General features: G+C 38.9%; 1 protein-coding gene across 3 annotated transcripts in view; it reads left to right on the top strand.

The window, feature by feature from the left end:
• The first annotated feature begins 750 nt into the window (after nucleotides 1-750).
• Nucleotides 751-25,692, top strand: part of PIWIL1 (piwi like RNA-mediated gene silencing 1) — a 32,705-nt gene continuing 7,763 nt past the window's right edge. The window contains exons 1-16 of one of the 3 annotated variants that reach the window (XM_003802603.2): nucleotides 751-874; nucleotides 4,333-4,421; nucleotides 4,708-4,822; nucleotides 8,884-9,009; nucleotides 10,076-10,290; nucleotides 10,724-10,845; nucleotides 11,983-12,063; nucleotides 12,638-12,835; nucleotides 13,243-13,354; nucleotides 17,350-17,476; nucleotides 17,847-17,964; nucleotides 18,440-18,554; nucleotides 19,697-19,884; nucleotides 20,258-20,330; nucleotides 24,260-24,460; nucleotides 24,578-24,681. In XM_003802603.2, coding sequence (XP_003802651.1) covers nucleotides 4,344-4,421; nucleotides 4,708-4,822; nucleotides 8,884-9,009; nucleotides 10,076-10,290; nucleotides 10,724-10,845; nucleotides 11,983-12,063; nucleotides 12,638-12,835; nucleotides 13,243-13,354; nucleotides 17,350-17,476; nucleotides 17,847-17,964; nucleotides 18,440-18,554; nucleotides 19,697-19,884; nucleotides 20,258-20,330; nucleotides 24,260-24,460; nucleotides 24,578-24,681 — 1,973 coding nt within the window. In that variant the 5' untranslated portion in view covers nucleotides 751-874; nucleotides 4,333-4,343. Of the gene's footprint in view, nucleotides 875-4,332; nucleotides 4,422-4,707; nucleotides 4,823-8,883; nucleotides 9,010-10,075; nucleotides 10,291-10,723; nucleotides 10,846-11,982; nucleotides 12,064-12,637; nucleotides 12,836-13,242; nucleotides 13,355-17,349; nucleotides 17,477-17,846; nucleotides 17,965-18,439; nucleotides 18,555-19,696; nucleotides 19,885-20,257; nucleotides 20,331-24,259; nucleotides 24,461-24,577; nucleotides 24,682-25,692 lie in introns of those variants that run through there. The other 2 variants (XM_023508486.1, XM_023508487.1) reach the window with 2 other exon arrangements.

Here is a 25,692-nt window from a genome sequence, read left to right as displayed (position 1 = left end):
TGTTTTATTGGTGTTGGTTTTGCCTATGTGAGGAAATCAGCCCCTGTTGAGGGCATCTATTTTGGCCTGGAGCGGCTGCATCCTCACCTGCTAGTCCTCAGAAATGCAGCCAGCGGGCTGCAACTGCGGAGGTCGCCGCCCAGAGCCTGGGGAGGAGGCAGAGCAGCCCTGCAGGTGCCTCCAATGCAGGTGAAGCCGGAGAATCGCTGCCAGACGCGTAAGAATGCTTGTACACATGCTCATTTATGGATTTGGTTTTCAAGTGTACAGGTGCCTCGAAATCTAGCCTTGGAAGACAGTTTTATTGTTGGGGGGGGGGCAAACTTCTACTTCCGTGACCCTGTTGAAAGACATAGCTTCTGATTTTAAGGGCCTGCCCCAGATCGAGTCTACTTTTTTACAATAGAGCTTTTACCGCCCACCCGGGCACAATGCAAAGTTTATCAAGGGCCTGCTACACCACCCTGTTCCACTAGCTGGGGGGAACCAGCCCAGCCTGCAAGTGGGTCAACTCCGGGAACTACCGCAGCAGTGGCTGTGTTGGGCGGGGCCTGGGCACGGTAAACTGGGGGCGGGGCCATGAAGGGCGGGGTCGCGCGGGGGTGCGGCTTGGTGGGCGTGGCCAGGACGGGCGGAGGCGGGGCTCGTCTTGCCCTGTCCCCCCGCCCCATCAAAAACCGCCTCCGTGCATCAGCCAATGAGGGCGCAGCGCGCGCCGCCGCCCGCCGTTAGCTGGGTGTCACGTGCGCAGAGAGCAGTGCCCTCACTCCTTCGAAAGTGTGTTCGTCCGCTAGCCGGCCCGGAAAAAGAGGACCAGACTCCCCGGAGCCCGCGTACCCCTGGTTCTCAGGAGGAGCCCGGCGCTAGGAGCGAGGTGGGCGTGGCGGTGCAGGTGGCGGCGGGGACCGGGCCGGGCTCGCGGGGCGGGCGGGCGGGCGTGCGCGGAAGGATCGCCGCAGGAGCCGTTGGAGCTGTTGGCGGCGAAGCCGAGGTGCGAGGGCGGCGGGGCTGCGGGGCTGCGGGATTGAGGGTCGAGGCCGAGGTGCGAGGGCGGCGGGGCCGCGGTGCGAGGCCGGGGGCGGGACCTCCCGGGGACCGAGACGCCGCCCCCTGCTCCAGCGTCCAAGGCGGAGGCTCGGCGGGAGGGAGGCTGCGCGCCGAGGATGGGACGTTGGGCCGCCGTGGCGGGCCCGGGAGTAACAAGATGCGGGACCCGCACCGCCCATCTCTGCAGTCCTTTTAATCCTGCCGGCGTCTAACGCCAGCTGCCACAGCATGCGGACTGCTCCTTGTGGGTTCTTGGCTTTTGTTTTTGTTTGCTTTGTTTATTGTGGCCAAACAACATGAAATTTACCATTTCAACAATTTGTAAGGTGGAACGGTAGCGTTCACTGCGCGGTGTTTTGCAGTTAGTGTTTATTGGTAGGTGAAGGTGACTTGGGCACAGATGTGTTCCCGTTAGTGGTGGTTGTCAGAAAGGCAAATTTATTTTCTTACTTTAGAGCGATAATGTGGTATATTTTGGAAATTGAAAGGGGCAGGACTGTGCGGGGCAAACATGCGCCGGGGGTCGCCTTGCCAGCACGTGTTTGGTTATGTGATTGGGGCGCTGCTGCCGTGGGCTCACCCTTGGGTCATCAGCAGAATCACCTGGAGGATGGGTGAAAACCGGTTTCTAACTCGATGGGGCTGGAAGCATCCTCCCCCACCCTCACCCCACCGATAATTTGCAACAAGTTTCAGATGTTGCCAGTTGGAGGCCACATTTTGAGAACTGCGCTGGTGCTAGGCTGTTCTCTGTGCGAGGTGGCAGTTCAGCTCATCGCTGCTGTTTGCCTTGATTCTAGGGTGTCAAGCTCTGGAACCGGTGCAAGGACTAGTTTGTGATTAGCGGCCTAGGTAGAGGCGCAGGCGTGGAAATGAGAGGCGCAAGAAGTGGGAACAAGGCTTTGAGAGAAGCATACAAAGATACCAGGAGAGAAACCGTATTCTTTTGGAGGGGGAGTGTAAAGGGCCGTGCCACGGTGTAGGGTGAGTCATGGAACTGATTGTCCTGGTGGCTGGACACAAGTAGGGTTTGCAGGAGTCTCAAGCAGAGGCTTCTGGATTTGATTTTTGTGTATCATCAGAGACTTTCAAGCGTGTATTGCCAGTATGCCCAACGTGAGTTAAATGTACATGTATAGCCATTGTCATGATTTACGTAAATGTAAATACAAAGTAGTTTAATGAGATTACAGTTATATGTGTTGACATGATAGCACCTCAGCAGATTATCTTGTTTTACCTTACCTATTTTGGAAATTGTTTTAGAGATGGATTGTTTCACATATTTGCTTGTAGTCCCATAGAACACAATAGGAAATAGTCAGAGGTTTTTGAAACTGGAGAATGCCATTTGTCTTTTAAGGAAGATCTTCATGGAGCAAAGAATTTTAAAAGCTGTTAGAACTCATAAAAGAGGATAACCTCACTTAGAGTGATGATAAATGTAAATGATGTCATAACTTGCCATTGTTTAGAAGCTTCCGTGATTTCTCGTGCATTGAACCTCTAGTTCAAGCTCCCTAATTTTGCTTACAAGGCCCTATACAGTCTGATCCCTGCCCATTTCAGAGTTCCTCAACTGTCTTCATTCATTGCACTTGAGTCACACTGGGCATCTTTTAGTTCTGTATCTATTCCAAGCTCTCAGCATTTAGGCATAGATGATTTTTAGCTCTTGTTTGGAAAACTCATACCACCTACCTTCCAGTTCCTAATTCTTTTACATCTCAGTTTAAATGTTATTAGAGGTAGGCCTCTTTAGCATGTAAATTAATTCCTTTTTTTTTAAAACATTCTGCTGTATTCATCATTACCTTTTTTAAAATTAGTACTTCTAATTTTCCATGAGGGCTAATGTTTGTTGAGTGCTCACTAGGTGCCACATACTTTTTTTTTTTTATTAAATCATAGCTGTGTACATTAATGCAATCATGGGGTATAGTGTGGTGTTTTCATATACAATTTAAAATATTTTCATCAAACTGGTTAACATAGCCTTTATGTCATTTTCTTAGTTATTGTGTTAAGACGTTTATATTCTACTTTTAGAAAGATTCACTTGTACTCTTGTAAGATAAACCATAGAGGTGATCCCACCACTCACCCTCCCTCCACCCATCCACTCTCCTCCCCTCTCCCCACCCCATATTCTTAGGCTATAATTAGGTTATAGCTTTCATATGAAAGCTATAAGTTAGTTTCATAGTAGGGCTGTGTACATTGGATACTTTTTCTTCCATTCTTGTGATAACTTTGCTAAGAAGAACATTTTCCAGCTCCATCCATGTAAACATGAAGGAGATAAAGTCTCCATCTTTCTTTATGGCTGCGTAGTATTCCATGGTGTACATATACCACAGTTTATTGATCCATTCGTGGATCAATGGGTGCCACATACTTTTTAAGCACTCTGTGGGTTTGCATTTGCTCCTTACAGTTGACCTATGCAGTAGGTTATTCTAAGCATTTTACAGACATAGACAGGAATCACAGGGTATTGTGGTTTGTTTAGTTACTTGTCTGCAATGTGAAGGAATTGGATTCAGGCAGCAGAGCTTTAAGGCATCTACTCTGAGATGGATGACACAGCTTTCTTCTCCATGGTGGGGTGTGTGGGGTGGTATGCCAAATGCTGATCCTGGCCAATAGCAGGCCCTTGAAGAATTGGGGGAAATTGGTGTAGTAGATCATTTTTTTTTTTTTTTTAGAGACAAAGTAGATAGTGATGCCCCTCACCAAGAATGACATTATAGCACATGAGTGATGAGGTAAAAGAGATATTCTTAGTTTGGTGTGTTCATTTTAAGCTATTCTTGGAACTGGGGGAAGATCCAGGTGGACATCCTATGTATGTAGAAGGATTGTCTAAGGGGCTTATTGAGAAACTTGCCACAAGTGCCCATTCACAGTAAATGTTATCATGTATAAATATATAAAATCTCCAAATGGGAAAGAATGAACTAGTCACCAGCATCTCAATTCTATTAGCATTGTTTTCCTCCTATGTCCGTTTGTTTATAGTAAATAAATTGAAAACCTAAATCTTACATTAATGTAAGTTTTCTCCTTAAGCCCTAGAACAGTGCCCAATTCACAGTAAGCACTTCAGTTTGTTGTATGTAGGAATGGTTGCTTTAAACCATGCCGAGAAAGATTAGAAAGGGATATAATGACCTAGAACTTTATTTTAGAATGTCAACTAAGTAAATTTAAATGTAACATTGTAGAAATTGTCAAATGTGATTATGTACACTGAGTATTTTTTTATGATTATTTCTTCTCTAGGAAAAATAAAAATGACTGGGCGAGCCAGAGCCAGAGCAAGAGGAAGGGCCCGGGGTCAGGAGACGGTACAACATGTTGGTGCCGCTGCTGTGAGTGTTGCACCACTTCTTATTATGGAAAATTTCTTTGAACTTTTATCAGCCTAGACTGTTGGAAATAAATTTAAAACAGTCCTTAACAGAGATAGGAATTGACCAAGGGAGATCATGTTCATTTTCTAAGGCTATTAGAAGCTGATTCTTCACTTTATTTGGTGACTCTTCTGTCACCAAAAAAATTTCTTTCTAAAAGTATTTGATTACTAACTTAGGTGTTGGTTAACTATCACCACCTGACATAAAAAGAATGCTATTCTTTATTTGCCTGTAACTACAGAGTCAGCAGCCTGGTTATAGTCAGCCTAGACCTCAGCAGCCACCGGCAGAGGGGGAATTAGTTGGCCGTGGACGACAGAGAGGAGGAACAGTAGGAGCAACAGCCAAGTCACAAGGTGAAGGGAGAGTCAAAACAGTTTACTCATGTGTGTAGCATTAAGCATGGAATAGTAAGTAGTGTACAGACCCTTTTTATGAGAGGGCCTACAGAATAACTAAGTAATAATTAACTGTGCAGCCTACTGTGGGTGGAGTACCACGTGATTGCTTTTCTCCTTGAAAATTAAAAACAGCTTTGACATGCCAGGGCCCCACGTTAGCTAATTACATAAGCCATTTTTAGAACTTTTTCTTGATATCTTTAGTGACTTCATCAAAAGTTGTACCAACTTTAACATAACTTTGATATAAAACACGTTGTCACGTGTGTTGTGTTGGTTAGCCCTGTTTCTCAGTTGCAGAAAACTGAGGTCAAAGTTCTGGCAGTTGGTAGGGTCAGAACATCAGTCTGATTCCAAAAATTGTGATTTTTTTCACTGAATTTTTACAAAAATTAGTTATTTGGATTCTTTTTATTTATTTATTTTTTATTTATTTTTTATTTATTTTTTTGAGACAGAGCCTTAAGCTGTCCCCCTGGGTAGAGTGCTGTGACATCACAGCTCACAGCAACCTCCAACTCCTGGGCTCAAGTGAGTCTCCTGCCTCTGCCTCCTAAGTAGCTGGGACCACAGGCGCCTACCACAACACCCGGCCATTTTTTGGTTGCAGCCGTCATTGTTGTTTGGCGGGTCCGGGCTGGATTCGAACCCGCCACCTTAGGTGTATGTGGCTGGCGCCTTAGCCACTTGAGCCACAGGTGCTGAGCCAGTATTTGGATTCTTGATGTAAGAAGTTATTAAGTTTGTTCTGTGTATAGGAAAAAATAAATAGCTACATGAGGAATAATTTAATAAAGTTAGCATTTTAACTCTGGGGTGGTTGGAGGAAATGAGCTGTTCAATAGTGTTGGGGCAAATGACTATTTAGAAAGTAAAGTTGGATCACTTTAGTCCTTATTTTGAGTTCCTTATATTTAGGTATAATTAATTAAATTCACAAATATTAAGAAAAAGGATATATGCTAAGACAATCGTGAAGTAATATAAATTGAACTATGATAAATATAAATACTATCAATGTCAAAAGATAAACAATGACATGAAAACTTACTGAAATGATAAAAGAGTAACTTCCTCTTGATATCAGACCATTCTCAGTAATCCATAATATTCCCTCTGTGGTGGGAAAATGAACAAAGGCAATGAAAAGACAGTGCAGTGAAAAATACAAAGGCTAATGGAAATGTTAAGCCTCTTGATTAAAGAGATGTAAACTAAACTGGAACATTTGTTTACCTGCCTCTTCTCCATTGTTGCATTTTTTGCTTATGTTGGCACTGGCATTTGTACTGATGGCATTGTATAATTGCATTGGCATTTTATAATATATAGCAACTGTAATGGGGCCCTCTTAGCAATTTGACTCTTGGAATGTGTCTGGCAAAATTGGAGATAAGTACAACATGACAATATGATGTGTAAGGGTGTTAAGTACAAAAACTGGAATTACCTAATCAATAACAGTCAGATAAAACCACTGTACTTTTATAACCGAGGACCATTTGGCCATTTTTAAGAATGTGGGAACCTACTTCAGCTATGCCAAATGAAAACAAGTTGTAAAATAGCACTGTATTTGTGTTTTTAATAACTACATGTATATGTGTATTTTCTGTATTTATAGAAAATTCTAGAAGTTCTTTAGAAATTTTGATTTATTTACCTATTTAACATATACAGCAAAATTTTACTAAATTAAAACTTGGTACAATATATATGACGAAGCTGTTGAGGAAACATTTTCTTATAACGCAGCCTGAAAATGCACATACATTTGTGGGAAATACTTAAATCTCATGTCTTAAACAATTTATGCATCAATCTTCATTAATAATGACTTTTTTAAAAAACCATGATCTTAAATTTAATTATGTGAAACTCAATTCCATGTCTGTAAAAGGGTAGTGTCTACCTTTAGAGGTAAAGACTACTGTTAGGATTAAATAACACATGGGATAGCAGATGAAGTCCCTATTTTGTTAGCTTTCAGTGCTCTTATGGGGATTCTGAGACTTGCTTGTCACAGTAAATGTTGAAGTACCCACCATAGTTTAAAAGTTAATATGGCAAGTTTAACAGATTATTATTGAGACATTGGTTGAACCCTGATTTTCATCCTGTAAAGGATGTGGATACATTGACAGATTCTTAAATAGCACAGTGGCAAGGTCTGATTTGTATTTGGAATAAAATCACCCTGGCAGTTGCCTGAAAGGGGGAATTAGCAAGATTGCCAAGCTTACCCATTCGGAAATCTTTTCTCTTTATAGAATGACAGTTAATCAAATAGCAGGACTATATGTAGAAATGGGAACAGATTTTATCATTGTTTATATTCATAAACTTATGATTGGGTTTTTGTATCCAGAACTGATTTTTTTTTAAGACAAATCAAATATTTTCAGGGAAAAATTTCCAAACAAGATTTGATGATTCCCTATCATCAGGGTGGACTCAGTAGTCATGACTTGTTTTTCACCTAGTGCCATAGATGCTTTAGACTGGGAGTCTCTGGGATGAAAAGCTCACTGAAGGGACAAATATATGAACAGTTACATATTTAAAGGATTTTTAAGTAGAGTGAGTCCCTGCAAATCGTGAGGTATAGGAACTAACATAGCGGCTAGTAAAGTGCTTTCTAAGTGATGTTTGTTATCATACGTGCCTGTAAAGTTTATCCTCAATTTTTCAGAAGAAACTGAAGCTCACATCAAATAACTTGTTTATAAAGTATATCAGGAACTGCAATATTTTGTTTAAGCTACTGTTATGGTATTTCTCAAATGAAGAAGTCCAGAAGTAGGCAGTTGTGGGTGTTTGTGATCATAAAAAAACTAGACTCATTTGTACTGAATCCATGACTTGCGTCATTAAGACCTATGCTTGGTTCAGAAGAGCTGGTTGAACCCCTCCTGCTGCCCTATTCAGATTCCAGGCACTATGGGCTGGGCAGGGCAGGGCAGAGCTGAGATGGAGAACACAGAAGGCACTAATCAGCTATTGGCTCTCCTAAGGCATTTTCTGACAAAGAACATCCTACAATTTCTGCTTAAGTCTCTTAGGCCATCTTTAACAGCAGGAGTAGTGGAAATGTTAGTTTATATATATATATATATATAAAAAATATATATATTATAAATTATGTATATATATATATTATTCCCAAAATAAATTTTTTAAAGAAAGAATGAGAGATTGGTTTTTGGGTCTCTACAAGATAGTCTCTACAAGGTAACATGTCTGTTAATAGTCTATACAAGATAAAAATGTCTGTTAATTGACAGCTAGAATTTTAGCACTTTGATGGCAAAGCCCATATTCATTCTTTGGCCCCCATCGTACTGTTGATATATACTTCATTACATTCTGAAAATTGAATGACCTAATGATGTAGGTTCTTGTAGCCACAGTTTTTTGGAACTAAGTATGAGCTGAGTAATATGATCAGTACGTTATTACCTATCCCAGTATGAAACGTCTGTCATGGCCAGGGGATATGCACAGGTACATACTCCATCCTGCTGATTCTCAAGGGAATTAAATAGTGAGGAAGTTACTTTTTGAGCTTAGGTTTTCTAATCAAGATTATGGATTCAAACCCTTAAATTACCAATTTTTGTAGCTATAATTGCATCATGACAGATGGTAGAAAATATTAACATTGAGGCCCTTAGGTAGTTATCGGACTTAAAAATTTTTTTTTTGGTCAACAAACACATGATCCTGAGTTCTTCACAGTCTAGTTGTTTTAATTTTTTAAATATATGTATCTCTTGAAAGGGAGTAATTGTTTGCCTCGTGACAAGAAAATCTTTATGAATGAAGTATATCTAAGAAACCCTTCTCCTGTTTGGCCAGCAGATAACTCAAACATTTTTAGAGTATTGCTGTGTGTTATCTTCCATATTTCAATATTTCAATATTCTTTGGGCTGCATGTAGTAACATTGTGGGAATTAATATTATTTATGTTTTGTATTGCCCAGGTATATAATTTTCTTTTTTTTTTTTTTTAAGAACTTCAGATATCTGCTGGATTTCAGGAGTTATCATTAGCAGAGAGAGGAGGTCGTCGTAGAGATTTTCATGATCTTGGTGTGAATACAAGACAGAACCTAGACCATGTTAAAGAATCAAAAACAGGTAGGTTGGCTCAGCGCCTATAGCTCAGTGGCTAGGGCACCAGCCACATACACTGGAGCTGGCAGGTTCAAATCCAGCCTGGGCCTGCCAAACAATGACAACTACAACAAAAAAATAGCCAGGCATTGTGACAGGTGCCTGTAGTCCCAGCTACTTGAGGCAAGAGAATCACTTAAACCCAAGAGTTTGAGGTTTGCTGTGAGCTTTGTTGCCATGGCACTCTACTGAGGGCAACATAATGAGACTCTGTCCAAAAAAAAAAACACCACAAAACAGGTAGGTTAATTAAGAATATAGTTTATTGAGTTAACCTTTTAAGTACACAGAGCAGTGAATTGAGGCACTTTATTTTTCACATTTATTTGTGTGGTGTATCACTAGGAAGAAAAAACATTAAGTCAAGGATCCTGCATGGCTTTTCCATTTTCCTCTCTCTCAGCTTTGATGAAATGGGTTGTAGGTGATTTGTTTTTATAAGGAGATAAGGTATTTCTCTGTAACCCAGGCTGGAGCCACAGTTCACTGCAACCTCCAACTCCTGGACTCAAGTGGTTCTCTTGCCTTAGCCTCCCAAGTAGCTGGAACTACAGATGCCTGCCACCATACTCAGCTAATTTTTTTTTTTGGTAGAGAAGGGGTTTCCCTACATTGCCCAGGCTGGCCTTGAACTCCTGGGCTCAAGCAGTCATCCCATCTTGGCTTCCCAAAGTTCTGGGATTGCAGGTGTAAGTGCCCAGCCTCTAGGTGTTTTTAGTTGCATATTTTAAAATGTTCTCATTAAATATTCTATAGATCATTTTTCTTTTAAAACTCTTTGCCATGAAGAGATCTCATTGGTTTTGTTGTAAATTACTTAGTCTAAGGAGAATTTACTTCTAAATGTATGATTCTTTAGGAATTCACCTGAATAGATAGGTTAGTGGCCCCCAAAGTCAGATGTCTGAGAACTTTCGTATTGTCTGCTGCACTTAGCTTTGTGTTTACAGATCTATCTGCCTTGTTGTGGTAGGAAAGATTTCAAAGAAGAATAAACTCAATATTTTGTTAATTGTGACTTACTTTTCAGGTTCTTCAGGCATTATAGTGAGGTTAAGTACAAACCATTTCAGATTGACATCACGTCCCCAGTGGGCCTTATATCAGTATCACATTGACTATAACCCACTGATGGAAGCCAGACGACTTCGTTCAGCTCTTCTTTTTCAACACGAAGATCTAATTGGAAGGTGTCATGCTTTTGATGGAACAATATTATTTTTACCTAAAAGACTACAGCACAAGGTTATTTCAAATGTCTGGATGGGGAGAGGGAGATGAGGGATTTCTACTTCAAAGCTAAATTACTTTGGTAAACATTGTAACCTAATTGTTTATACTCTCATTGATCTGAAGTTTTAAAAAAGCAGAATTACTACAATATAAGGTAGTTCAGATAGATTTTAGAGAGACCCCAGGGGTCTTCTGTCTGATAGGACTTGTTGCAAACCAAAAGGCTATTTTGGCATTACTTCGTCATTCTAAAATAACCTGAGTTACTTAATGATACAATTGAATTATGAGACACTTAGCTACTGTTTTCTCATAGCCATTTTTAAAAAATGTCATTTAAAATGTTTATGTACTTCTCATTGTTCCTTTCTCAAACAGGTACAATATGGTTAAGTTTAGTTTTCCTGTAAGAATTAAGTTTGGTTTTCTCCCTCTCTGGCCTTAGGTTACTGAAGTTTTTAGTCAGACCCGGAATGGAGAGCACGTGAGGATTACAATTACTTTAACAAATGAACTTCCACCCACATCACCAACTTGTTTGCAGTTCTATAATATTATTTTCAGGAGGTATGTTAGTGGGTTTTGTCAACATTTTATTGAGAAAAACCTTAAAACAATTTTTAAATTTTTCTCAATAAAAAGAATAATAGGTTTAATTGTATGTGTGATAAGCTAGATTTTGCAGTGTTCATTAGGATCGTTTGGTTTCTCCGTATTGTAATATTCATTTAAGGTATGGCTTACTGATGTAAAATTCATTTGTTTGCTTTAAACAAGTATTCTATTTTTAACTTCCCCATTTGCATTGACATCAGATCTTTTAGATAACTATTTGCACTTTTTTTTAAGAACACATATCCTCAGGTGCTTATTGCTAACTATATATTTCTTCTCCCCACGGTGGGTACTTGATCAGGAAGGGAAGGGGCAGGGTTAGGGCTGTTCAGGTTACTTGATCCACCATAAGGGACATACTACATGCTTGATCATTGGTTTTCAGTGTATATACCAGATTTTCCGAATGCTCAATCAAAACATATGCTCTCTATAAAGAACATTTTTCATGTGGGGGTGAATGAGAATGTCTGAATGAGGCTGAAACTTGCATGAGAATAATGGATTATAATACTTGGATTTGTGATTTACCTTTTTAAGTTGGTTATAAGGTAACTGTCATGATAAGATTCATTTTGATACTTATTTTATATTAATATAATTGCTAGATTTATTTTTCTCTAATAAGAGGTTGACAAGCTTTTCTCTGCAAAGGGCCAGATATTAAATATTTTAGGCTTTGCAAGCCATGTGGTCTCAGTTGCAGCTATTCAGTTCTGCTACTGCAGTGTGAGAGCACTAGAGAAGCAAGGACCGTAGAAAATACATAAATGAACAGTCCTGGCTGTGTTCCGGTCAAACTTCTGATGGACACTGAAATTTGAATTTTACATCAGTTGTGTAAAATGATCTTTTGTCAAAAGTAATCAAAAGTAATCTTTTGATTTTTTTTTCCTAACCTTTAAGAAATTTGAAAACTGTTATTAGCTCATAGGCCATAAAAAGACCAGCAGTGAAGCTGAATTTGGCCTAGCCAAAGATCCTATAGTTTCCCAAATCCTACTCTAAACAATATGCCATTCTGCTTGCAATATTAGAGATACTTGTCAATATTCACTTTTGTTACCATTCTGATCTTTCAATTTCTAGGCTTTTGAAAATCATGAATTTGCAACAAATTGGACGGAATTATTATAACCCAAGTGACCCAATTGATATTCCAAATCATAGGTTTGTATGAAGTGGAAAATTTCATATTCCTTAGCCTTAATCACACACTTTGGAAATGATAACTCAAAATTGGAAATGATCAAATTTTCTGGTGTTAACTTGGCTTGAATAATAATGAGACATCTCAGAATATTTGGATTTTAAAAAATTCACATAATTTATCTAACATTGGGTAAGCAGATTAGTTGTCCAATGCTAAGTTCATATTTTGCTTTTAGGTAATAAAATTCATCAATTAGTGAGGTGTATCAAGATGGCAGCCCAAGTGGTTTAGGTTTATTATAATAATTATAGGTGCTTCCAGTTAGATTGGCAACTTTTTCAAGTCTTAGGCCGATGTAACCAATAGCTTAATAAAGTTAGTGTACTTATATAAAATGGGACTTATTACTGATGTTGAAAATCTTGAAAAGACATGTTTATTCGGAACTATTAAAACCTAGAAATAAGTAAATTAACACATTCAAAAACTCTACACTTTAAATTCACCTAATAAAGGTGAAAAAATACAAATATATACAAAACACATTTGGATATTACAGAGTTACTTCTTGACTTCCATTTCGTTTGACAGGTTGGTGATTTGGCCTGGCTTCACTACTTCTATTCTCCAGTATGAAAACAACATCATGCTTTGTACCGATGTTAGTCACAAAGTCCTTCGAAGTGAGACTGTTCTAGATTTCATGTTCAATTTTTATCATCAAACTGAAGAACATAAATTTCAAGAACAAGTTTCTAAAGAACTAATAGGTTTAATTGTTCTTACCAAGTAAGACTGCTTTTATAATATGCAAAATAATTTTTTTTTTGCAAGTCTGAAAATACTGTGTCTTTCTAGCTTACAATGTTAGAAAGAAATAGGATTTAAAGTTGAGTGGTGAGAATAACACAGAAAAGGGGAAGGGATAGTTCCTTCTCAAGGTGGAAGTTTGGGGAATATAACTTATATGGAAAGGACAAATACCTAATAATTGTTAGCCTTTCTAGTTGTCTTCTGATGGTAATGTGGTCAGTTTCCCCATCCATCTGGCATAGTCTGTAAGAACTCTTTTTCCCTTTCTCTTTCCCTAACACTGAATATAGCCAGATGATTTTAAATTTTAGAGAATGCATGCTGTCTAGTCTCCTTTTAACATTAGCTCTATCAAATGCAGTCAAATCTCAATCATTCCACAGGTATAACAATAAAACATACAGAGTAGATGATATTGATTGGGACCAGAATCCAAAGAGCACCTTTAAAAAAGCTGACGGCTCTGAAGTCAGCTTCTTAGAGTATTACCGGAAGGTAAGACACAAGTACTGATTTATCTTTTTCATCTGAAGTATTTAGATCTTGATAGAAATCTGAAATATTCTCAGTAGATTTTTCCAACACTTGTTGCACCATTTAAACAAGTTGCTTTTAAGGCTGTATAAAGTATTCCCAGCAGAATTTATTTTAACTCATTATCAAATTATTAAAATTGTATTTTGTACAGTTCACATAATGAGAAGTTCCCTTTTCCAGTTCCCTTTTTAAGTATAATAAAAACTGATCTTTGAATTAAAGCATGGGGAAGAAAGTAGGTCTGATAACAGTTGGAAACAAGAGTAAACAGCTTACCATGTTGTCTGTCATCCTGTAATCAACATTTTGCTTAACTCCACCTGAACAGTGAACCCTCCATATCAGTTGTGCTAAATCTGCTGCCTATGGGTTAACTCTTTTGATTACATATTGGCAGAATTCAGACAAGCTTGTTTAAGTTCCCATAGGCTAGATCAGTTTATTGGGTGATCATCAAACATACTTTTATATAAAGATTCTAGTTTTGGGCACTGTAATCACCAAATTGAAAAGATAGAGGCAAATAGTAGCAAGACTACTAGACGACAGCAAGCCTGAGTAGAAGACAGTTATTTATGTAGGAGCGCATACTAACATTGTTTTAGTATTCAGAGACCACAGGTCTGGCCCCTAAATCCTCAGGGATTTAGTAGGTCACATTTTCTGAAGGTCACATTCCACTTGATAAGCTTTGTTAAAAGTATAGGAAAATTATTTCTAGAAAATGATAGCAATTAAAATAGTAAAATTTGTCTCTGGAGTGCTAAAGCTTATCACTTTCTACTTTTAGTAGAATATTTCATGTTTTTTTAAAATTGGGATAAATGAGCTACTGCATATTAATATTTTGTGGGAAAAGTACACGTCTGACTAGTGGTCTTTGTGCTGCTCTTCAGCTGCTCTGCCATGACTGAAGAGGTCAGCGGTCATGACAGGGGGAGGTGTTCTATGAGAAGTTGCATGAAGGGCCAATCTTACTCCTGGTAAAATGAAAACAGGCCAGGGGTCATTTCAGCTTGATTTTCCTACCACTGTTTTCAACCTCTTTACTTCTTAAGGACTCCAACCATGCCTAGCCTAGAATGCTTCTGGGTGTCAAAAGTCACTATGAGACATGAGTTGTAGCATTTTTCTGTGTTAAACTTGAAAAATCACTGTTGAGGATGGGAGGAGTTGATATAAGTCAGCACAAATTTGAAGGAAACATCAGTTGAAAATGGTGATTTAAACTTGAAGCAAGATGAGGGAAAATCTTCCCCTTCCCTGACTAATACTGAACATCACCCATGAGCCCATTCTGTGTTTCTGCCCCAGGCTCCTGAACTGTATTTGCAGTCCCTAGATGAACTAGGACTGTATGCAGTCCCTTGGCTGTGCCAGGCTTCTAGCATATGATATGCTAATAATTCCCATATTTCTAGCTCCAGTCCAGACCTGTCAAAGCTCAACTGCCTGGTGATCCTGGTTCTAAGTATCTGGATGTCTCAAAGATAACCTCCCATGTTGCCAGCATTGAATGGATTATTTATATTCCCCTAATCGGGTCTCATTCTGCACTCTTGATCAATGCAGGGAAAATAACTTCTAAACGGTGGAGATTTCATACTTTATGTACCCTTCCAATGCCTAAATAGCCACTCAGGTATTTACATAAACATGTGGTACACAGTTAAAACCTCAGACCTTATGGCTTGTGTAACTCATTGTTCGTTAAATACTGGTACTCTGCCTTGCTATCTGAAATATTTTTGTTTTTCTCCTTTTCTAAGTGATTTTCATCTTCTTCCTGGGCCTCATTTTTATAATTCATTGAATTGATCTTAGTATCATCTGCTTTCTGATCCATTTTGAAACTCATACAAATCTGATGTTATTTTTCTTTTACCCAAAAGAATTAGGTGACTTCCCATTCACTGCTCCTGCGTCTAGTTAACTATTTGGTCTTTATCCAGTGAGCCCCTGCATGAGGCAGCCCCTGCTGGTGCTTTGTCCTTGCAGTTGGCCCCTGCCCTACTGTGCCCGCCATTGCTGTCTTCCCATGCCCTCCTCTGTGCTGGACACACTGCAGACTGGAGTCTTACCTTATGCTTTGGACCTCAGCTCAGGATCTTTCTGTGGAGAAGACTTCTGTCATAACCAGGGATGATCAGATGGAAAAAAGATTGGGTTGAAATACTTAAAATAATCGAGGCATTCTTAGGACTTCCTAGGAGAAGTGCAATTTGAGTAGTAAGTGGTGGTTTAGGATCAAAAATAATACATGTGTCTAGAGAACATTCAGCAGGAGAAGGGCTTTGGATGTGAAGATCAGTCAATTGGTTATAAGGAAAAAAGGTTCAACGATAATGCTGAACAGAAATGAATGTGCTGGTTTTTAGATCTAGAGGAAAATTAAAAAATTGTTAGGTTTTTTGTTTAGGCCCTAAAAGTATAGAAAGGAAGGATCCCTGAGTTCTGTGGTAGGAACTATGCACTTATGTGAAAGAGGGTGAGAGGAAGAACACTTCTGAAATTACTGCCACGTGTGTTCCCAAGTATATGATGTGACATGAGGAGGGTAACTGCTGCCAGACCCTGCATATGGAAAATAATATGATAAAACAGTAGTATAACTATGTGAAGCAGAGGTCAGATGTGAATGTTCTACTTAAAATTTTCTTGTTTGAAATAAGAAAATTAACTTTTTTTTTTTTTTTTTTTTTTGGATAGGAAGGAAGTCAAAGACAGACTCTAATTTGTAGTTTCTTAATTCAGAAGGGTTCTAATAGGTGGCCCGCACCTTGCCATGTGATAAGAACAGGAAATAGACAGGCGTGCCTTTGTCCAGCCATGAGAGGCTGAGACGAAGGAAACGGCCATGATGATGCTCCACTTGTATTCTCAGTGGAGATGTGATTTTGTTAACTAAAAAAGCCATATCTGTATTAATCAGGCATTTAAAAGATCTATCATCGAGATACAGGAGAAGACGGGGAGGAGGCTCTTTAAGACACAGGACAGAAACTGGTGAGGATGACTCAGTCCAAGTCTGTCGTGGGTCTAGAAGAGCAGAGCTGAGCTGGAGGCCAGAGAGCTCATTTTGTAAGGACATTGAACCACCAATGTCGTCATGTTTTGTCACTTCACAAGTTGTAAAAGCTTGTTTTAGACAGTAAAGCCATATGTGGAATCTTAATTCTGCTTAATTAAAATTGAGCCTCTTAAAAATAGGAAGATCCTATAAGAACTTTCCTGATTAAAAATGTTCTGTAGCGTAGACCTGTTTTCCCTTTCCCTATTTGTTTATCACGAGACTAATTTTATTAGTAAGTTCTCACTACAACACGTGGTTTTAGAGGAATTATGTTGTGTAGACTCAACAGCTTCTAAGCCAAAAAGTTAGAAAATGAAGCAAATAGAAATATGACTAAAAGTCAAGACTCAAAACCTGTCCTTGACCATCTAAGCCTTTAGGGGGAAAAATGAGGTACTCAGTAGAGCATATAATTCACAACCTATTTTAGGGAAAAAAAAAAAAAAATTTTTTTTTTTTTGAGACAGAGCCTAAAGCTATCCCCCTGGATAGAGTGCCATGATCACAGCTCACAGCAATCTCCAACTCCTGGGCTCAAGCGAGTCTCCTGCCTCAGCCTCCCAAGTAGCTGGGACTACAGGCGCCCGCCACAATGCCCAGCCATTTTTTGGTTGCAGCCATCGTTGTTTGGAGGGCTCGGGCTGGGGATTCGAACCCGCCACCTTAGGTGTATGTGGCTGGCACCTTAGCCGCTTGAGCCACAGGCACCGAGCCAGGAAAATTTTTAAAATGCATTTTTAAAAACTTATTTGGGAGCTGTTATCAGCCTTGCTATTGGCATCAATTCTTATTTAAACAAACAAACCCCACCATTTTGCCCACTGAGATATGTTACTCAAGGCATTTGGTATGAACAGTGCCGCTTTCCTCTCGTGAGCAGCAATATAACCAAGAGATCACCGACTTGAAGCAGCCAGTCTTGGTCAGCCAGCCCAAGAGAAGGAGGGGCCCTGGGGGCACATTGCCGGGGCCTGCAATGCTCATTCCTGAGCTCTGCTACCTTACAGGTACTGTTGAAATTTGTTTACTTCAAAGGGAGTCAGTAGATTATCCTTTCTTTTCTAGAAGTCCTTCAGAATTCTTTGCCCCCTCCCTCAACCCCACCTCTTAAGCCCTTTTGTTAAGGTTGCTTCACACCCTACTCTTCAATTACCTCTATAAGAACCTCTATAAGTCGATCACCCAAGGGACTGTAACAAATTGGTCAAAATATGGATTTGGTCACCTTGAGGAACTAGACTTTAGGACTTGTGCAGCATGTCCGGTCTACGAGAATTAGGTCAACCTAAGGAAGACATCAACTAGGGAGGATCTACTATATTATTTAGACTGATCATCATTTCTTCAATCACATGCCTTTATGTGTTTCATTTGAAGGTCTGACTGATAAAATGCGTAATGATTTTAATGTAATGAAAGACTTGGCTGTTCATACGAGACTGACTCCAGAACAAAGGCAACGTGAAGTAGGAAGACTCATTGATTATATTCATAAGTAAGTCATCTCTTTCGTAGGACATGGTTTCAGTTTTTTGTTTAGTATTTTACAGTGGGTTTGGGGGATGATTTCCCATGAGAGTGACAGAAAGTCACTTTTTCCTTTTGTGTTTGCAGTTTTGGGGGTGGGCTTGTGTTCTTTAGGACATAATGAAGTTAAGCTCTAGCCTGTGGCCTTTCTAATTGTCCTTTTAGAAGAAAGTAACAAAACAGAAAGTGTTTTTGGATAAACCTTTCTGTCTTTGTCATATCAAGGGGGTTACTCTGAGGGGAAGGTAGTTAGGGCATCAGAATTCTAAATCAAAGAACGTTCTGGGAAGCAGCACAGAGGTGGTGGTTCCTGACACGCTGGCTAGGATTCCAATCTGGAGATAAACATTGAAAGCTGGAGTACATCTCTATTCGCATATGTCTATTAATTTTTGCTGTGTTTCTTTTAAGTTTAGTGGCATGTAAATATGTTAAATTTACAGAGATGATAATGTTCAGAGGGAGCTCCGAGACTGGGGTTTGAGCTTTGACTCCAACTTACTGTCCTTCTCGGGAAGAATTTTGCAAGCAGAAAAGATTCACCAAGGTGGAAAAACAGTAAGGCAGTTTTTAAAGTTGTCAATCAAGTGAGATTTGGGTCAGATGGCAATACAGCAAGTAGGAAAAACCTGGGTATATGCCAGAATGGTCCTTTCCTCACCTTCACTTCTCCCCTTCCACTTCCACACTCCCCCGATAGACTCTGGAGAAGCAGTGCAGGACTTGAGAAGTGGGTATGCTCAGGGAGAGAAGGGGGGAAGCACTGGAGAATATGGAGCCTGTAGCTCGGTCCGCGAAATAATCTGCAAGACTTAACTAAAAGGCGGCTTGACTTTTTTACAACAGCCTTAATATGTAGAAGAATTCTAACTATCTGATTGGTTTGCTGTTTTGCCACTGAAGTAATCTTTTGCAAGGAAACTCTTAATTTGATTGGCTTCATTTTTGCCTGGACCATTTATTTGTAGAGATAATATAAAGTACATGTATTAATGCCTTTTATATTTAATCATCAGAAAAGGAAAAGCAAGTATTCTAAAACTTTTTTAATGTAGTTGAATCACTGTAAGTGCCAAAATTAAAAAAATAATTTATAGTAAACTGCCCTTCCTAACTTCTATGAATAGCAATTTATTAATGCAAATTTAACATTTTGATTGCAATTGTTTTTATTATCTACTATAGAAATCATATATATAAATGATGTTATATGTATCCCTGTATAATAAGAAGTTAGAAGTAGACACTGGGTTTCTCCTCTGTGATAATTGGCACAAGACTGCAGTGCTTCGTTTTTGAAGCTTGCTTTTAGCATCTAATACCTCAGTCAAGTTGCTTAACTTTCAAAGCCTTATTTTTTATATCTTCATCATAAAGAAAACATTTTATAACAGCTATTCTTATAAGATTTTTAGAAAAGATTAAGGAGATTGCAACTAAGTACTTAGTACCTGGTACAAGTAAGCAGTCAAGCAGTAGCTGTCAATATGAAAATATTTTAGATAGAATTACCATATTCCTTTGGATACATTTTTCTATCTTCCCCCCCACTGAATACATTTTTGTCTGTCTCTCTATGAATATATAAGTAGTACTACACTAAGTTTCCAAATATGCCATGGTATAATTGTTGAAGACTTTTTGGCTTGATTATTGAGAATTTACAATGGAATTTAAAGTGTCTCTGAACTTTTTTCTAGTTTGATTACAATCCACAATTTGCAGATTGGTCAAAAGAAACAAGAGGTGCACCATTAATTAGCGTTAAGCCACTAGATAACTGGTTATTGATCTATACAAGAAGAAATTACGAAGCAGCTAATTCACTGATACAAAATCTATTTAAAGTTACACCAGCAATGGGTATACAAATGAAGAAAGCAATAATGTAAGTTTACCAAGTCATTTCTACTCAAAAATTGATTCGTAGTCATTTTGGAGGGTTTGGGAACTCAGAAGTGATGGAACTATTAAAAACAGTAACTAGATTACCTTAGTTGAAAGATTTGATATGATGGCTTCCTATAAACAGTTATATTTTAATAACTAAAATGGGTGGGAGAAAAGATCAAATGAGACCGTCAAATGTATGTGCCTAATTGCCTTTGTTTGTGTCAGAAATAGCCTTTTGCCTAAATAGCTATTCTCAGTGTTTGATTTTACATAGAAATGTTTCATGTGCTATAATATATATGGGAAAATATGCATGGTACATTTTTTGTTGCTTTTCCTGAATGTTGGATTGTGTACTTTCATTCTAGGATTGAAGTAGATGATAGAACTGAAGCCTATCTGAGAGTCTTACAGCAAAAGGTTACATCAGATACCCAGATAGTAAGTAGCTAATTGATACATTGATACATAGACAGTTTCTAGTGAATGAGCTGTTTTAGAAGGATGCATGTAAATCTTGGAATTTTGAGTTCTAAGGTACAAGATACATTTTGTGTGCATCAGTCCTAAAGTAGCTAAACTAACACTAACTTTAGTTGTGTGCCTAGTAGCCTCTTAATTGCATTCTGCAAAAGGAAGGGACAACTGTAGAAAAGCCATCTTCAATTTATTCAAACTCAAAGGCTTTAATTCTAGAAAATAAGGAGAAAGCTGAAAGGCATAAAAGTAAAAAATCAGCTCTTAGTTCTTTAGCACACACAGAATAATTTTATAATTAAATAGAAACTTCCTCAACACAGGTGTGAGAACTGTCTTGGTGAGTGGGCTAGCCCTGTTAAACATGAAACTTGGCAACTTGCAAACTTCAGTGTCCATCACAGCTGAAGTGTTTAAAAATACAGACAGAGCCACTCTCCTGAACTCTTTCATCTTCTGTCTTATCTTTGAATGTGCTGATTTGTTTTGCCCATCCCCCAAGGTGAGTGAGGGATGACTTGGAGCAGCTGAAAAACAGACACTCCTGTCTGTGGAGTCTTGTTGTGTAGTGTGTTATTACTATTACAGAAGGTACAAAGGGCTGGGGACTGCAGATAAGGGCAGTCAGTTAAGGTGGATGATTTTTATCTGTAATCTGAAATTTTAGGTATTTTGGTCTAGTTGTTGGGTTTTTGTTTGTTTTTGTTTTGATCTGTAGCACAGTCATTAAGAGTATAAACTCTAAAGTCAAATCCCTGCATTCATATCCTGGCTCAGCCATTTGTGTGGTCTGAGGCAAGTTGTTTTTGGTTTTATTTTCCTTAACTGAAAACAGTTTGGTGGTGATAATAGCAGTAACACTATTGACACTTGTGCAGTGAAATGGCATTGTCACACCTAGCACCTCTCTCAAGGACCAATAGGTCATTGCTGCTGCCAGGTAGCCCCTCAAACTCTACATTTTTCACTAATCCCAGTATATTTTTCAAATTATCATTAAAAGAAAAATCATTACACTCTTTTCAAACTAGGTTTTTAAGCTGTCAGGTACTTCTTACCTGTTTGTCCAGATTTATATGAATTCTTAGTTGGTTGCTCTAGGTTGCTATGTTCAAGCACAGGGTCATCTGCCTTCCTCGTGTTCTAACCCCGTCTCAGGTAGCGTGCCCTTAATGCTCTAGGCACTGACATAGGTGTAATTGCAGCCAGGACTCTCTGAGATGGAATGCCTTAGCTCTTGCCATGCTGCTTTCCTGCCTAGCACCTCTCTCCCACACATACTCCACACACTTTCCTAAATCTTACCTCTGCATTTTCTAGCAAAGCTTTCAAATTTAAAAATATTCAAGTTATATTTCTTTTCCAATACTCCTTTCACCCTGAAATTTTATCAGGATTGAAATGGTATGTTTTCTCTTTACTGTGCATCTAGAATGCAGCCTTTGGAAACATGAGAGACAGTGCCTTAGTCTTCTTAAGTCCACATGCCTGGCATAATACAGCAAAATGGGGTCGTACACTCAGTGTCAGGAAACTTCGGAGTTGTCCAAACCTTTACTCGCATTCAGTACAGAATCTCCTTTGCACTCACTCTTTGCCCAAGAACTTCAAGTTAGTAGCCTCAAGACTTCCTGGTCCATAGTGGAAGAAAATGGAAGGAGAAAAAGGCTTGGGCATGTACAGAGGCAGAACCAGCCGAAACTGAGCGCTTTCCCTGTACTCTCCTCCTCCTCTTCCTTCCTGCAACAATCCCTGCCTGTCCTGCACTGTTCCTTGCTGTTGCTGGCCCCTGGTGTGGGGTAAGAGGTCCCTAGCAAGTGATCTTTTTGTTCAGGTCTCTTCAACTTGTCCAGTTTGAATGTTCCTTCTATTTTGTTGGGCCCCTACCTGATCAATCTCCAAGACAAGTACTTCAGCCCTCCTCATTCTTTTTTTTTTTTTTTCATTTTTCTTTTTCTTTAATCATTACTTTTTATTTCAAATTAATATGAGGGTACAAATGTTTAGGTTATATTGTTCTCACTTCCAAAGTAAAGTTCAGTTGTAGGAGAACCGCACACTCTGGCCCATCACCCCCCCGACTCCTCCCCTTTTCTCCTTCACTCCTCCTCCTTGCTAGACTATATTTGTTTTATCGTTCATATGAGGGTGTAATTCTTTTTTTTAATTAAATCATAGCTGTGTACATTAATACTATCATGGGGTACAGTGTATTGTTTCTATATACAATTTGAAATACTTTCATCCAACTGGTTGACATAGCCTTCATGCCATTTTCTTAGTTCACATGGATGGAGCTGTAGAATATTCTACTTACCAAAGTATCTCAAGAATGGAAGAAAAAGTATCCAATGAACTCAACCCTATTATGAAACTAATTTATAGCTTTCATAGGAAAGCTATAACCCAATTTTAGCCCAAGAATACGGGGAAAGGAGCGAGGGAGGGGAGGAGAGGGGGGAGGATGGGTGGAGGGAAGACGATTGGTGGGATCACGTCTATGGTTTAGCCTATGGGGGTACATGTGAGTCTTTCTAAATGTAGAATATAAATGTCTTAACACAATAGCCCTCCTCATTCTTAGCAGAGCTGGGCTTCTGGGAGAAATCTAGCTGGTTGACTTATCTTTGCTCTCACTTCTGTCAGTTTTGTGACCTGGAACTGTAGTGGCTTACACATAGTGGTTCAACAAAGTGCTATTGCTTTTTATATCTGTAGCATAAGATTGCCACACATCCGATGAGGGGAACTGTAAGTTGCAAATGATAGAATGACAATATGAAATTAAAACTTAAATAGTGAGGAAAAATTTGCCTGTGATTATGATAGAAAGTAGAGCAGGAAGGGGCGGTAACTAGATCTGCATACAAATAACTCAGCTGTTTCACAGATCATAGTTATTAGGTGTTTATATCTTTGCTTTTAAAAACTAATTGAAAGTATATTCCTAGTTTATATGGAAATATTCTGAAAATAGCAACAAGACGTGGGGAATTGAGTGCTGGAAGGAATTTCTTCTGCCCCCTTGAGTGTTCACTTTCACTCTTCACTCCACGTGGTTATGAGTTGGCAAAGACAAATCAAATGATAAACAACATATCTCTGTTTGGGTGAAATGAATTGGCTTCATCTAATCTGTTTTTATAGCCTTTCATCTCATACTTAGATGCCAGAGACACATTACTATATTATGTTGTCTGGAATATTGGAGGTACCCAAGGTAGAAAATTATTTTGTTGAATGCTATAAAATAGAAGAAAGATAAGAATCCGGAGAATATGGAAATACATTGAAGATATGGCAATGAGTTGGAAGCTGGATGCAACTCCAGAAACTTAAACTTATATTCTAGAATTTGGACAAGAGTATATTTAGCTCAGGCACTCCCATTTTGTACCCAGAATTGTCAATGAGCTTCCTAGGAAAGTTCATAGTTTAATCAGACTCTCGAGCCAGAGCTGTAAAGTTAAAAAGCCATGCTGCTAACTGAATCATAAATTAGAACTATTGAAAATCTTGTATTTGTCTACTTGTCAGTGATCACTAACTTGTGTTGCCCTGTTCCCTACCTCTGAATTACGCCAAGCTGGTCACATAAAGCATATGTAACTGAATTCCCCAGTTCAAATGGTATTCAGTTTCAAGTGCCATAGTTTGCTTAACATGATTTCTTTCCTTTGTGAGCATTTGTCCTTTGATTAAATATAATGAACAGTGTCTAGAAGTTGTTAACTGTCATACCAATTAGCTATATATAGAAACGAATCATGAGAAATAAATGACTGTACTTGGAGTTCATACTTCGCAGGTGGGTCTGGTTTCCTGTCCTCTCCCTTAAATGTAATCATCAATTCCCTAATTCTTTATAATGATGGCATTTTGTTTGTTTTTAGGTTGTTTGTCTGTTGTCAAGTAATCGGAAGGACAAATATGATGCTATTAAGAAATACTTATGTACAGATTGTCCTACACCAAGTCAGTGTGTGGTAGCCCGAACCTTAGGCAAACAGCAAACAGTCATGGCCATTGCTACAAAGATTGCTCTGCAAATGAATTGCAAGATGGGAGGAGAGCTTTGGAGGGTTGATATGCCTGTGAGTTTTAATTAACTGGTAGATACACCTTTAAAAATGATACTTAAGACAACGGGTTTACTTCTTAAATGTTGCTAGTACTCTGTTGTATCTAAACTTGCAATATTTGTTTTAAAGCTGAAGCTAGCAATGATAGTTGGCATTGATTGCTACCATGACACTACAGCTGGACGGAGGTCAATTGCAGGATTCGTTGCCAGCATCAATGAAGGAATGACCCGGTGAGTGAGACGGCTGTAGGTGAAGGTGAGACAAAGGCAAGAGAGGAGATAAAGCTGGGGCTGGTGTCGGGGGGGGGCGCAGGAGTGGAGTTAATTCTTTATTTTTATCCTGCAAGTTTCTCTGTTATGCCCACCATAACACTTAGAAAAGTAAGTGTTATTACCTATCCTACCCCTTCATTGACCTTAATTCTGTAGTATTCAAACAGCATTTCAGATTATTTTTTAAATATTGTATTAGAGGGTGTATCTCATTAATGTGACATCTCTAAAAGCTTCTTTAATGATTTTTATTGGCCACTGAAATGTAGTTTCAAGTTTTCATGTAGAGAAACTACCCAGTCACTTGTATTTCAACACACTAAAATTATTTTTCAGTGATTTTCCTGGAACTAAGGGAATTGCTAAGGGTAAGAATGAATGAAAATTGGTGGGTGTATTAGTATTATTAATGGGTATGTTTCAAGGTCTTTTTTTTTTTTTAAGAAGAGTGAAATGTATGTTGAATAGTTTTCTAAAAGCATACCAGTGTGTATAATTCTTTGTGTAGCTAGGTGTAAAACTAGGCAGCACCTCTTGGTATTGTTTTCATTTTATTTTCTCTCCAGCAGATGGGATCATAGTATTGATTTTCTTTTTCTCTTTTTTTTTTTTTTTTTGAGACAGAGTCTTACTATATCACCCTCGGTAGAGTGCCATGGCATTACTGCTCACAGCAACCTCAAACTCTACTCAGCCTCCCAAGTAGCTGGGACTATAGGCACCTGCCACAATACTTGGCTAATATTTTGTTGCAGTTGTCATTGTTGTTTAGTAGTCCTGGGCTGGGTTCGAACCCACCAGCCTCAGTATATGTGGCCAGTGCTGTAACCACTGTGCTAAGGGCACTGAGCCATATAGTATTGATTTCTAATGAAAGAAAAACTTAGTTTGTTATGTTGAGAAAGGACTTGCTGTGTCTTGCTACTTCTATTTAAGGTTTTATAAAGTATTTGGAGGTATTAGCAGGTG

This window comes from Otolemur garnettii, unplaced genomic scaffold (assembly GCF_000181295.1).
Source record: "Otolemur garnettii isolate 467f Iridium unplaced genomic scaffold, OtoGar3 scaffold00250, whole genome shotgun sequence".
Lineage (NCBI taxonomy): Eukaryota > Metazoa > Chordata > Mammalia > Primates > Galagidae > Otolemur > Otolemur garnettii.
Note: the sequence above shows the minus strand (reverse complement) of the source record. Positions and strands in the feature narration are given on the sequence as shown.